The sequence below is a fragment of the Perognathus longimembris genome, chromosome 7, assembly GCF_023159225.1.
Source record: "Perognathus longimembris pacificus isolate PPM17 chromosome 7, ASM2315922v1, whole genome shotgun sequence".
Classification (NCBI taxonomy): Eukaryota; Metazoa; Chordata; class Mammalia; order Rodentia; family Heteromyidae; genus Perognathus; species Perognathus longimembris.
In genome coordinates, this window is record NC_063167.1 from 72,336,483 (window position 1) to 72,350,642 (window position 14,160).

General features: G+C 48.2%; 1 protein-coding gene across 1 annotated transcript; it reads right to left on the reverse strand.

Moving 5' to 3' along the window:
- Positions 1–1,028: 1,028 nt before the first annotated feature.
- On the reverse strand, positions 1,029–8,802 carry Reg4 (regenerating family member 4). Its single transcript, XM_048351887.1, has 5 exons — positions 8,736–8,802; positions 8,001–8,095; positions 5,714–5,851; positions 4,070–4,175; positions 1,029–1,096 (listed from the first exon to the last, which is right to left on the reverse strand). Exons 1-5 carry the CDS (start codon positions 8,800–8,802, stop codon positions 1,029–1,031), a joined length of 474 nt encoding a protein of 157 aa, XP_048207844.1.
- Positions 8,803–14,160: the final 5,358 nt, after the last annotated feature.

A 14,160-nucleotide genomic window follows, 5' to 3' on the forward strand; every position in this document is an offset into this window, starting at 1 on the left:
GAGAAGACCTGAAATTAAACGTCATCAGTCTCCACCAGCCTCCCAACCCTGCTTTGCATCTGCCAGATGTCAGTCCCCGCCTCCCCCCTGCGAGCCAGGGCCCCTGCTGGAGGGTCGAGAGGTGGAGGGTGTTACACACACACACCCGTGTACCTCTGAGTCATTTGGGGGAAAGGATTGAGCTCAGGGCTTCCTTCCTGCTGGGCTGGTGTAAAACTGTTGAGCCACGCATCCAGCCCTGTTTTTCACTGGCTATGCATAGGAGAGGATCTTGCTTCCCATCTGGGCACATGCCTGAGCTGCAGTCCATCTGTTTCTAGTTTAAACTTGCCACTTCTGGCTGGCATGACAGGTGTAGACAACTACACACAGCAATGGGTTGCAAAGGAGTCTTGTGAACTTTTTTCTGCCCAGCCTGGCCTCAAACCACAATCCTCCTGTTCTCAGCCTCCCAAGTAGCTAGGATTACAGGCATGAGCTACATTAACACCCTATTTGCGTATCTTATTCCATCTTCCCACTCCCACCACTGTGCGACTGGAATGCAGAAACCTCCTCCTTATTTTAATAGAAGAACTCATGGAGCCACTTAGCCTGGGACTCTACAGGTGAGCACAACCCAAGCCCAGGGGAGGCTGTGGGCAATGCTAAGGAGGTGGAGGAGGTAGACGCTTGCTCCTGGCCTTCAAACCTTTTTCCCTATGGCCAAAGCTCCAGATGTTTCTTTCATCCCCCTGGGACCACACTCCTGGATGTCAGCGACGGTTGGGGGGGGTGGCGCGGGGGCGAAGGGCAGTGGTGTGCCGCAGGAGGGTGGTAGTGGTGTGCAGCAGGAGGGTGGTGAACCCCGGTGAGAAGCCATTCTGCCTCCCCCTGCCCCCCGGTGGCCTCAGGCGTCTGAAGTCAGTGCACTGGAGGCCTGGGGGCTCTGAGCTGCTAAGTTTACTCTGTAGGAGAGGGGCGAGCATGGGGCACTTGGCCAGCAGGAAGAGGAAGCAGAGGAGGGCGCATGCGGGCGGCCGGGCTCTCTATGGACGGTACTTGCACAGGAAGTGGTGCCGTTTGCTGCATAGGTTTGGGTTCCAAGTTAGAAAATCTGTAAGAAAGCAAACGGACATCCGGATCAGCACTGCGCTTGCCAGCTTTACCCGTGTGTTTGTCACGTGACTAGCATACAAGGCTCAATGTTCAGTCTTGATGTTAAACTGTTTGGCAGCTAGGGGGCAGCTAGCTTTGGGGGCTTTGTTTGTTTTAGATATTACTGACATTCAAATCACTAGACTTTGAATATAGATTACTCTCCATAATGAGGGTCGGCCACATCTAACAAGTTGAAGGCATTAAAAGACTGAGCTTTCTCAAAGCATCTGTCCCGTCAACCCACAGAAAGTTCCAGGCTGTCCTGGAAGTTTCAGATGTGCCAGAGCCCTACAACTGCATGAGCCAAAGCCACGGAATAAATTTCCATCTTGTCTATGTGCACCCTACAACCTCCAGATCTCCAACCACTATAGATCCTCCCTTTCCTAACAGAAATAAAGCCATTTAGGAAGCAGAGGTGTGACCCTCTCTACACTAAAAAGGCCAAGTGAGGGGGCAAGGTCCTGAGTTCAAGCCCCAGTACCAACACTTTTTTCAAAAGTCATCTGGAAGCCCACCCAGCTGCGGACTGCACAAGCTCCTCTTTGCGTGGCAGAACTTGATCTGAGCACACCAGAAAGGAGGATTTGAGCTCCGGAAACTGGGAAGATCCTCGGGGAAATCTTTTCTAAGTGACAGGAAGCTTCCGGTCCTGTGGGCATTTACCCAGAAGGGTGGAGCCAGGAGCTGGTGGACGTTAGAAGGACTGAGTGCAGGAAAGAGAGGCCCAGCTCTGTCAATCAAAACAAGCTCCTCAGAATCACTTGTCATGCTGGGGTATCTGCATGGGCCCCACTGCCAGCAGGAGTCTGGGGAGAAGGGGCGAGACACCCTGCGGAGGGTGGGGCGGCTGTCCACATCTCAGAGATGGAGCAGAAGGTAAAATGGAGACCACAGGCTTGCTGGGCACTGCCATCCTGTGGAGCCAAGAGAATATGCACAGGCCAGACACTGGTAACTCGCGTCTATCATCCCAGCTGCTCAGGGGGCCGAGAGCCAGAGGATTGCCATCCAAAGCCAGCCCAGGCAGGAAAGGCCATGAAATAAACATCTCCAAAACAAGAAAAGGTCAGGCTGGAAGCTCAAGTGGTAGAGCCTCAGTAAAGCAAAGGTAAGGCCTTTAGTTCAAATCCTGGTACTAGTTTTAAAAAAGGATTTTGAAAACAGGCAACATGGCAACATTACTGCAGAGCTTTATGACTCTGTTCATGAGCTGACAGGGAAAGGAATTTTGCTTAAGCAGTTTGTCTAAGCCAGACACTGGTGGCTCACACCTGTGATCCTAGCTACTCAGGAGGCTAAGATCTGAGGATCACGGTTCAAAGCCAGCTAGGCTGGAAAGTCCATGAGACTCATCTCTGATTAACCACCACAAAACCAGAAGTGGACCTGCTATCCTTGTGCAAAAAGAAGCTCAGGGGTAGTGCCCAGGCCTGGAAATTCAAGCCCCAGGACCAGAAAAAGAAGAATAATTACACAGCAGGAAAGTGTTCAAAGCAGACAGATCAAGTGTATTCGAAAGCAAAGAAACAGCAGCAGCAACAACAAAATGAGAAGCTGGTACAAGGAGGGGTCCTGGAGCCAGACTTGCACCCGCTTTCCCAGGGCCTCATATATATAGGGTCCCTTGGCTCCTCCTCTTGGGGCATGCTCTTGATCTAATTAGTGGAGGTCTGGACATAAACTGTGGGGAGTCTTGTGATTGGTTCCCCTGTCTCTGCTGGGTCAGCCTGTACATGTTGATGAGTCCTACCCTCCATGCTTCTTGTGGAGTCATTCTCCCTTCTGCTGCTCTGCTGGAGCCTCTCCTGGCTACCATCTTCTGTCTTTAAGTTTCCTGCCTGGCTGGCTTTGAACTTCAATCCTCCTGAGTAGCTAGGATTACAGGTGTGAGCCACCAGGGCCAACTTTTCATATTCTGTGCTCTTGCTTTGCAATGAATTCTTCCAACAGGCCTCAATGGCCCCTGAATCTGATGCCACTGGAGACATTTGCCAATAACTGGAGATAGTTCTTTGGGTTGTCACATCCTGGAACATTCTAGATGCTCCTAGAATCTAATTTGTGGAGACCAGGGTTGCTAGCAAACTCTAGACAATACACAGGAGAGCCATACAACAAAGACTCAAGAGTCAGCCCAGGGTGGTGTTAGTACCAATGCTGCAAACCTGACCTTATTAGAACAAAGGACAGACGAGCCGGGAGCCTCACACCTGTCATCCTAGCTACCCAGCTGAGATGTGACAATCAAGGGTCAAAGTCAACCTAGACAGAGAAGTCTATGAGACTCTTATCTCCAATGAATCAGCAAAAAGCTGAAAGTGAAGCTGTGGGTCAAGTGGTAGAGCAGCAGCCTTGAGCCAAAAAGCTACAGGAAAGCACAAGGTTCTGAGTTCAAGTCCCAGAGCCTGCACAGAAATGAAAAAGGGAAAGGAAGAAAGGAGGGAAGGAAAGGAAAGGAAAGGAAAGGAAAGGAAAGGAAAGGAAAGGAAAGGAAAGGAAAAGAAAGGAAAGGAAAGGAAAGGAAAGGAAAGGAAAGGAAAGGAAAGGAAAGAAAAGAAAGGAAAGGAAAGGAAAGGAAGGAGCAAAACAGGACAGGGAAACGGGGGGCCTATGTGCTGTCTCTGGCCACTGCCCTTCAGGGACAGCACTTAGGAAAACAAACAGGAGCAGAGGACCAGGGTGAAGACTGGCTTTCGAGGGCTCGGGGGACCCTGATGGGACAGCAGTCTGGCGAGCTCCTCTGGCTTTCATGCTCTCCATCCATCCACTCCCTATGGCCTGGTTTTCTCCAGAGGGAACCGGTGCCCACGTGGCAGGTGGCAGGAGTTTAAAATAAACATCTCTAAAGAGGCTGAGGCAAGGGTGTGGAGCGGCCAGGAGGTCCTGGGCGAGCTGCAGCCTGGTGGTGGGGGTGTCAGGGACTTACTGCCCCGGGGGCCGGTCTCCGCGCATTGCTGCCCCCCGCTGGCAGTCCTGTTGGTCCAAGCACTGTACGCGTAGGTGGCCCCGTCTGTCCACTGCCACTGCTGCTTCTGCCAGGACAGGAGAGGGGAGGCACTCAGGGCCCGCGGCCTCAGCCACACAGCCCCGCCAGTGCCAGTGTTCAGACTTAGGGCCTCATGCTTGCTTGGCTTGCTTGCTCATGTGGCACTCTACCACTTGAGTCATGCCGCCAGGCTGGCTTTTTGTTGGTTATTTTGGAGATAGATCTGGCTTCCAACCAAGAGCCTCCAGATCTCAGCCTTCTGAATAGATAGGATTATAGGTATAAGCTACCAGCACTTGGCTTTTTTCAGTACTGGGATTTGTCTCAGGACCTCCTGCTTGCTAAGCAAAATCTACCATTTGATTTACTCCTCAAACCTGCCTTAGGTTTTTTTTTGGTTGTTGTTGTTTGTTTGTTTTTTGCTTTACTTTTCAGGTTGGGTCTTGCATTTTTGTCCAACTAGCCCCAGGTGTGTGTGTGTGTGTGTGTGTGTGTGTGTGTGTGTGTGTGTGTGTGTGCTGGAGCTTGAATTCAGGGCCTCATGCTCTTGCTTAGTTTTTTTTTTTTTTTTTTTTAGTGCAAACAATTTTGTTCAAACATACATTAGGGTACTTAAAATTGTTCCCCTGTGGGCTGGGGATATGGCCTAGTGGCAAGAGTGCTTGCTTCGTATACATGAAGCCCTGGGTTCAATCCCCCAGGACCACATATACAGAAGACGGCCAGAAGTGGCGCTGTGGCTCAAGTGGCACAGTGCTAGCCTTGAGCAAAAAGAAGCCAGGGACAGTGCCCAGGCCCTGAGTTCAAGCCCAAGGACTGGCAAAAAAAAAAAAAAAAAATGTTCCCTTGTAATAGAACTCTAGAACTAAATTATGTGGCAAAGACATGTGAATATTCTGAGCTTATCAGCGTACACTGCTGGAGTGCTTCATCTACTTCCTCACCTGCAAACAAGGAAAATCTTACTTGTGCTTATAACACTGCTCATTAAAGCAAAGAAAAGGCCTGGTAATCTCAAACTATCATTCTAGTGTGCATTTTTTTGTTGACTGAAAACACTGCAGAATTTTCAAAGATTCATTTGTCACTCTTTTGCTCAGTCATAAATGTAAAAATAAACTAAGCTACAATTTCTAAAAAGCTGATAAAAACAGATGTAAGCCAGGCATTGAGGGCTGACGTCTCTCTTCGTAGCTGCCCAAGAGGCTGCAATCTGAGGATCACGGCTGGGAGCCAGCCTGAGTAGGAAAGTCCTTGAAGACTCTTTATCTCCAATTAACCGCGGAAAAGCCAGAAGTGGTGCTGTGGCTCAAATGGTGGAGCGCCCGCCTTGTTTTCATTCAAGATCTAATGTGGATTTCACACACACACACACACACACACACACACACACACACACACAGCACAGTTTTTTGGAAACTCCGGCAATGTGGCTGTTCTGTGTGTGGCACAGTTGGGAAGGATCTCAATGAGAAGCTGTGGAACACGGTGTCGTGGGGGTCATCACCATTGATGGCCAGGTCTGGGCCCTGACCCTGAGGGCTGAGGTTCTGTCCTTGGGTGTTGGGGCAGGGTGGGAGGTACCTCATGGGGGTTGTGCAGGCCGATCCACACGGGCTGGGTCCTCTGGTAGCCGGCTATGTACTTTGCTGCCACTCGGGCCTCCTGCACGCTCAGCACTGATGCCAGGTGGCTGGTGTTCCCGTAGGACTGGCACTCCAGCTTGGGGCAGAGAGACAGCCCTGCTGCGCGGTGGAGAATGGACCCACAGCCCCCTTCCAGAGCCCAAGGGGATGGTGCCCAAGGAGGAGACAAGCTACCATGTTTGCTCAGCAGAAGGGACAGCGCAAGCTCACGCCAGGGGATCTGGGGACTCCTTGGGCCTCCCCCACCTATCCTGTTCCCTCCCCGCCCCAGCCCTCTCCTCCTCTTCATCCTAGGCCCCCTCCTCCTTCTCTGCTTCTTCTTCCTCTCAGTCTCTGTCTCTGTCTTTCTCTCCTAATTCAACAGTCAGTCAGAAAGGGGTTACACTAGCAATGATTTCCCTAGGTTTTCTCTATTTGCTACTCTTGATATAATCTAATTTTATAAAAGTCATTTAGCTCACACTGAATTGAATTTTCTAAATAAATGTCACAATTCTGCACCTCACCTATATGTTTTTCTTTGTTTTGGTCAGTTGTGGGTCTTGAACTCTGGTCCTGGGTTTTGTCCCTGAACTCTTCAGCGCAAGGCTAGCACTCTACCACTTGAGCCACAGCGCCACTTGTGGTTTTCTGGTGGTTAACTGGAGATAAGATTACCATGAACTTTCCTGCCTGGGCTGGCTTTGAACCTCTATCCTCAGATCTCAGCCTCTTGAGTAGCTAGGATTACAGGTGTGAGCCACCAGTACCCAGCTATATGGTTTTGTTTGTTTGTTTTGCCATCCTGGGGATTGAACTCAAGGCCCTGAACTTGCTATGCAAGTGTTATATACCACTTGGGCCATTTCTCCAGCCCCTTATGCTCTCTCTCTCTCTCTCTCTCTCTCTCTCTCTCTCTCTCTCTCTCTCTCTCTCTCTCTCTCTTTCTCTCTCTCTTATTTTATTCAAACTGGCATTTTACCACTCCACTTCTGTGTTTCTTAGTGGTTCATGGAGATGAGAGGCTCACACTCTTTTCTTCCAGGGCTGGTTTTGAACTGAGATCTTCAGACCTCAGCCTCCTGAGTAGCTAGGATTACAGGCATGAGCCACTGTACCCAGCCTCATACTCTTTTAGCTAAAGAACTTTTGAATCAGAGTGTCCATAGGACAGGTGCTCCATCTTGTTTATCTGTTTCTTCTTTGTGGGGCTATGTACCAGGGTTCACAATCAGCAATGCCAACCCCCACCCCCGGCCTTAGTGTCTGGCTACTGATGATTCTCAGACAAAGCCTCCATGAAGCAAAGCCCATGTGGTGGTGGGGCGTGGTGAACAATGGAACTTCCCACCTGGATTGCTTCATAGTTTCCAGGGACCACTCCTGGGTCTTAAACTCAGAGGCTGGATGCTGTCCTTTAGCATTTTTGCTCAAGGCTGGCACCTTATCACTTGAGCCACACCTCCATTTAATGGCTTTTGGTGTTGTTAATTGGAGATGAGAGTCTTGTGGGCTTTCCTGTCCAGGCTGGCTTTGAGCCATGATCCTCAGCTCTCAGGATTATGCCTGGGATTATAGGCATGAGCCACAGCACCCAGTCTGAGCACTTCATACATTGCCTGGGGTCCCTGAGGCCTCGCTGCCCATCACTCTCTTTCTGTGAATCTCACAGAAGAATCCCATTATGCTTCCCTCCTCTCCTGTCACCTTCCAGGTCCACATTTCTAGCCTTCTGAGGCATGGGGTGTTACTGACTCTTACATCCTCCAGCTCATTCAGTGTCTGGTCAACACAGTTTACAAAGTTGACTCCACTGAACCTACAGCCCTCCTCTCTTCATTTCTGCAGCCAGGTGGCTTCTCCTGAAGGGGGTGGGGGATGACATCTAACTCGGAATCAAATGAGACCCGGGCATCTGTCAGCCTTGCTCTAGAGAAGCCAACTAGTTAGAGTCGTGTGTGTGTGTGTGTGTGTGTGTGTGTGTGTGTGTGTGTGCGCGCGCGCGCGCAAGTATTAGGACATGAACTCAGGGTCTTCTGCTGTAATTGGACATTTTCACTCAAATCTGTGCTCTTCCACTCAAGCCACTGTGTTACTTGTGGTTTTCTGATGGTTAACAAGAGATAAGCATTTCCTGGGTTCGTCTTCCCTGGATGCTTCAAACTACAGTCCTCACCGCTCAGCTTCCTGAGCAGCCAGGATTACAGGCGTGAGCCATCAGTGCCTGGCCAGCTCAGATCTCTTACCTCAGCATCAGACCAGTTCCTCAGCTTCCGGAAGTATCCATAGCAGCTGGACTTGAAGTAAAACCATCCGGAAGCACAGCTGGGTCTGAGGATATCTGTGAATGAGCAGAAGATGGTTACAGCTCAAGAGAGCAGAAGGACAGGTGCCCAGGCTTGAGCCGGCCTACAGACCCCCAGCCTCCCACAGGAAGGATAAAAGAACACCTCCAGAAGAACTCTGAAGTATGGCTGAAAGTTCTACTGTTGCCAGGCACCAGGGACTCACACCTGTAATCCTAGCTGCTCAGGAGGCTGAGATCTGAGGATCACCGTTGCAAGGCAGACTGGGCAGACAAAGCCAATTAACCAGAGGTGGAGCTGTGGTTCAAGTGGTAGAGCACCAGCCTTGAACAAAAAAGTCAAGCAAGAGCTCAAGGCCCTAAGTTCAAGCCACAGTAAAGAGGAGGAGGAGGACGAAGAGGAGGAGGGAGGAGGAGAAGAGGAGAAGAGGAGGAGAGGGGAGGAGGGGAGGAGAGAGGAGAGGAGGAGGAGGAGGAGGAGGAGGAGGAGGAGGAGGAGGAGGAGGAGGAGGAGGAGGAAGAGGAACAAGGGAGACCACAGATGAGAAGCAGGGTGGGTCTTGGGGGAGAGCCAGTGCCAGCCTCAGTGGTTTCATGGGGGTGAGTGGAAGGTCCTGTTGTGTGCACATGACATGGCTGCTTGGGGCATCCACCGCACTGGGTGACTGCTACTCACCACCTAGGACTTCTGGGCTGGTGACACAGCTCAGCAGGAAGAGCAGCCGGATGCGCGCATACGCCATCTTCCCTGGAGGCCCGACTCCAGACACTAAGACTCCAAGGATCTCAGAGCCCTTGGTAGTTTTCTTGGAAATCTCTGGGCTCTTCTAGATCTACAAGCCAAACACATTCACACCAAGGAGAAGGATACAGAAACTCAATCACCAAATCACATATGAAGGAAAAGAATATTTTCTAACAAAATTCAGATTTTACAATGCAAGGAAATCCCAAATTAAATGTAGAGATTAAGAAGTATAATTTATGAGGTGGCCCAGGCACTTGTAGCTCAGACTCGTACTCTTATATACTCAAGAGGCTGAGTATCATGATTCAAAGCCAGCCAAGGCAAGAAAGTCCAAGTTCCAACAAAAAGCCAAAAAGGGAGATGTGGCTCAAGTGGTAGAACACCCTCTTTGAGTGGGGAAACAAAGCTAAGGGGCAGAGCCAAGGCCTTGAGTTCAAGCCCCAACACTTGCACAAATAAATAAATATATATATATATACATAAATAAATGTATGAAAATTTTCTTTTTACCTGCCAGGCCTTCGAAACCTTACTGGAGACCAGTTGCATTGGGCGGGGCGGGGGAGTCTGCCCTTGCTATTTTCAGAAAGGCCAGCAGAGGGCGAGCAAGATGGGCTTTCTCACAGACATGCAGGACATGATGGGCTTTCTCCAAAGTCAAGAAAAATCAAAGTAAATGGATCCAAACCAAGTGATCCTCCAAATGCTGAGTTCAGGGTGAAAAATATGTCTCGACAACATTAGTGAGCTTTACGTAGTTGTTCAAAGGGTTTGAATTCAACAGGTCAGACTATGAGTACAATCAAGGCGATCAATGACACCCTTTATGTCCCAGTGCATTTTACAGATAAGAAAATCCTAAGGCTTATTGGTATTAAGTGGCATGCTCATTGTCACCAGCTGTTCTAGACTGGTGAAATTTAATTTGGAAAAAAGAAACCTTAAGCCAGGCCATACCTGTAATCCCATTTGGGCAACTGAAACATTTGGAAGGTACACAGGTAGATGTTGCCTCAAAACATATTGATGAAAAAACAGATTTTTTTAAAAAAAATCTTAAACTTTCCCGGGAGTTATTAAAAAATGCATGCTAGGTGCTGCCCATACCTGTATTCCTAGCTACTCAGGAGGCTGAGATCTGAGCCTGACAGTTTGAAGCCAGCCCAGGAAGACAAACCAGAGAGACTCTATCTCCAATTAACCAGCAAAAAGCCAGAAGTACAGATGTGACTCAAGGGTTAAGCACCAGTCTTAAGTGAAAAGACCAAGTGAGAGCATAAGGCCCTGATCACAAGCTCCAGTTTACACACACACACACACACACACACACACACACACACACACACACACACAGATTCATTCCAGAAGTCCTACATTCCTTTCCTGAACTTCCTCTCCCCCAAATAGTGGGTTGTTTTCCATTTCTGTACCTTCTAAAATACAAATGGTTAGTATTTATCTGGATGGCTGGGGGAATGGAGATATGGAAACTTTTTTGAGTATGTACTGATCCTGGGACTTGAACTCAGGGCTTGGGTATTGTTCTTAAGCTTTTTGGCTCAAAAATTAGTGCTTTACAGCTTAAGCCACAGCTCCATTTCCAGCTTTTTGCTGGGTATTTGAGGATAAGTCTCACAGACTTTCCTGCCCTGGCTGACTTTGAACTGTGATCCTCAGATCTCAGTCTCCTGAGTAGTTAATATTTCAGGCCTGAGCTACTGGTGCCAGGCTAAAGCATCCTTTTGATGAGCCTAAGTGAGTAACCATGCCATCAAATTTCAGCCCACCAACTAGGCTACCCAACGCCATTAACTTGTTTAACAGATAACCAAGCTGACTGCGAGGGGAGTAAATCTCCTCCTGATTCTACCAGAGGGCCATGATTGAACCCAGCACACTTGAACTCTTCACCAGGAAGAAAGAGAGAAAACAAACACTTCAAACAACATCCCAACAGAAAGCATCAGTGTCATCAGTAAGGCTGTGACTTGTAAGTTGTGCTTAGTTCATAGCTGGCAGAGGACAACAGATGCTTCTAGAAAGCCCTTAGCCCCTATTGCCTGTGGCTGGGTGGGGGAGAGGATTACCTGGTCTGACCGAGGCTCTGTGAACTCTGTCTCCTTTGGGGCTTGTGTGATCCCAGGCAATGTTTCTGGAACACTTATATCCTCTCATCTCAGGATTTAATAACCTTTGTTTAAATCATGGAGCAATAATGTAATTTAGCAATAATAATCCTTATCTGCAGTAAAAAAAAATCCCTGTGAATGATGGCTTGAAAATGGACACAAGTTGTGCTTTGAAGAGTCCAGAACCTCTCCCTGTGTTCAAACAGAATCTCTCCTTTCTGTCCACGTCATCAAAGTCGACCGGATCCTCTAATCCCCTAAGGACCCGCCTTCTGATCCCCCAACTTCACCTTAAAAGCCAAACCAAACTTCATATCTCTTTGTGCCTTTGTTGCTCCTCTCTGCTTTCTGCAGAATCCACTCCCCCCCCCCCACAACCACCTGCCACCACTGACGGCGCCGCATCCTGCTCCTGTCCCCGTCACGGGGTTTGCTGTCAGCATCAGATGCAGGTTGTGATTCTTCTAGTCTGACTTGCAGCCTTCCTGAAGCACTGTAATAGTGACTCATGGTCCTTGTGTGAGACGAAGCTGTGGTTCCTTCCTGTAATACAGGGAAAGGAAGACAAAACTTTACATTGATGGAGTGATTTCCAACAACAAAAACACATACTCTCTCTCTCTCTCTCTCTCTCTCTCTCTCTCTCTCTCTGGTGTGTGTGTGTGTGTGTGTGTGTGTGTGTGTGTGTGTGTGTGTGTGTGTGTGCTGATCTCACAGACTTTCTTGCCCAGGTTGGCTTCAAACTGCAATCCTCAGATCTTAGCTTCCTGAGGGTTACAAGGATGAGCCACCAATGCCTGACTTGTTATTATTTTAAATGATTGAGTTCTTTCCTGCCTCCATAGGGTACAAATCTTAATGGCCTTGGACCTTGTCCTTTCCTGTTTGAGAGAGTGACCCTGAGGTCCGGCGCAAACAGGATCGTCAACCTCCCCATCTCCTCAATAGGATGGAGAGAGGTAATGAGTCAGGAGAAGCTGTTCATTCGTTTTTTTCTTCGTTCTGTTATCACCAGAATTTGTCCCTACTCTTTCATCTCAGATGTAGAACAAGTGACACAGAACATGGCCCTTCCTGACTTTTATCTGTGCATGAAAAGCTGTGCCTGCTACACAGTACCGGCTGGTGGTGCTGGTGGCTCACGACTGTCATCCTAGCTACTCAGGAGGCTGAGATCTGAAGATTGCAGTTCAAAGCCAGTTTGGGCAGAAAATTCTCTTTATCTCCAATGAACCAGAAAAAAATCTGGAAGTAGAGATGTGGTAACTAGCCTTGAGCAGAAAAGTCAAGTGAGAGAATGAGGTCCTGAGCTCAAGCCCCAGTACCAGTATATGTGTGCATGTGTGTACATGTACAAACACACACACATATGCAATACTGCTAGGCTCAGATTCTCCATGATTTCTCTCTGTCCCCTGGTTTTCAGTCCCCCAGCTCTCAGAATGTCTTCCTGCTGCCTCCTGATCTGTAGCATGTCCTTCAAAGCCTGCCTGGCCAGCTGCCCTGGGCTTCCTGGGTAATCTGGTGTTATTTAGTCTAGGATCAAGGAGGGCTGCTCCCAGCCCTGCCTGTACTGCATGTCCTTCTGGGTGCTGACTTCATACAGTTGCCGTAAGGCTGGATTCCATGTCTGCAAACAGCTTTAATTACCAGGATTATGTGAGAACATAATCTTTAGCCAGTCTCTGTCTCTGTCACTGTCTCTCTCTTTCTCTCTCTCTCTCTCTCTCAAACACACGCACACACACACACACACACACTCATTTTACTTTGGATCCAAATGGATTCACAATGGTCCTCTCCACCGCTCCTATAGCCCATCTCCTCTCCGTGGTACACAGCTTCTGCTTCTGGCCTGTCGGGTCTGCCACGCCACTCCTCAGAATAACTAGGTGAAGATGTGCTGGCCACATGGTCTTGCTTACTTCTATTTTCTTTCACGTTTGAAAGATTTCAATAGCAGGGCACTGGGGGCCCAAGCCTGGCCTCCCCGCTACTCAGGAAGCTGAGATCCGTGGACCACGTTGAGACCAGCCCCAGCAGGCAAGTCCAGGAGTCTCATCTCCAATGAATCAGCAAAAAGCCAGAAGGGGAGCTGTGGCTCAAGTGGTAGAGCACCAGCCTTGAGGGGAAAAAGCTAAGCAAGAGTGAGGACCTGAGTTCAAATCTCAGTAATGGAGAAAAATTATACTTTCATGATGACATTACTTTCGTAGGTAAAATGCATACATCTGAAATACTAAACTCAAGGGGTTTTGTAGGTAAAACGTATACATCTGGAGTACTAAACTCAAGGGGTTTTGACACAAGCAACACACGTGTATGATGATGACACAGAGAGGATGCAGGCTGTTTGTGTCATTCCGGAGTCCCCTCATAGCTTCTCAGTCAGTACAGCACGAAGATGACAACTTTCATATGGCTATTGCCACAAGTTAGTTTTTTTTTAAATTTTATAGACATGAAATCATGTATTATGTGCTCTTACGTCTATTCACTCCATGTGGTTATGCTGTAAATGTAATAACTTATATTGCTTATGTTAACATTTTTATTGCTTATATTAATAGCAATATTAATATAGTCATCAATATAGTAGTTAAATTATTGCTTATATTAATATAGTAGTTTACTCTTTTATATTGCTAGGAAGGACATGAGTGTGTGTGTGTGTGTGTGTGTGTGTGCATGTGTGTTTGGTTTTTTGCTCAAGGCTGGCACTCTTCGTCTTGAGCCACATCTACAATTCCAGATTTTTGCTAGTTAATTGAAGATAAGCGTCTCTTGGGCTTTGCTGCCTGAGCTTGTTTGAAATGATGATCCTCAGATCTCAGCCTCCTGAGTAACTAGGATTACAGGGTGGGCCACCAGCCCCTGATTCTTCTTTTTTAAAAAGGATCTCATTACACTGCCTAGGCTAGTCTTGACCTGTTGACCTGAGGACATCTCCTGTGCCAGCTTCCTGAGTTACTAGAACTACAAATGTGCACTAAAATGCCCAGCTTGGAAAGACTTTTGAGATAAGACTTTTATGGGCATCCTTCATTGGGTTAGTGTTAAGATGAATGCATCTTATTGCAGTCCCGTCTTGCCTTGTGACCTTTGTAAGATGTCCTCTTTTATATTACTTTATAATATGCAAGTTTGCTATTGTATGTACGTACCAAATGAGCAAACATTTGGCCAGAAAACAGATGGTCTTGGGGTTGACTCAATGTGGGTGA

What these genes read in the sequence shown, in the direction of transcription:
- Reg4 (XM_048351887.1), bottom strand. Translation starts at nt 8,802, where the DNA reads ATGGCGTATGCGCGCATCCGGCTGCTCTTCCTGCTGAGCTGTGTCACC. An exon ending in GGAACTGGTCTGATGCTGAG is followed by an intron (nt 5,852 to 8,000) that starts GTAAGAGATCTG and finishes CTCTGCCCCAAG; the next exon opens with CTGGAGTGCCAGTCCTACGG. An exon ending in GGAGACCGGCCCCCGGGGCA is followed by an intron (nt 1,097 to 4,069) that starts GTAAGTCCCTGA and finishes GCTTTCTTACAG; the next exon opens with ATTTTCTAACTTGGAACCCA.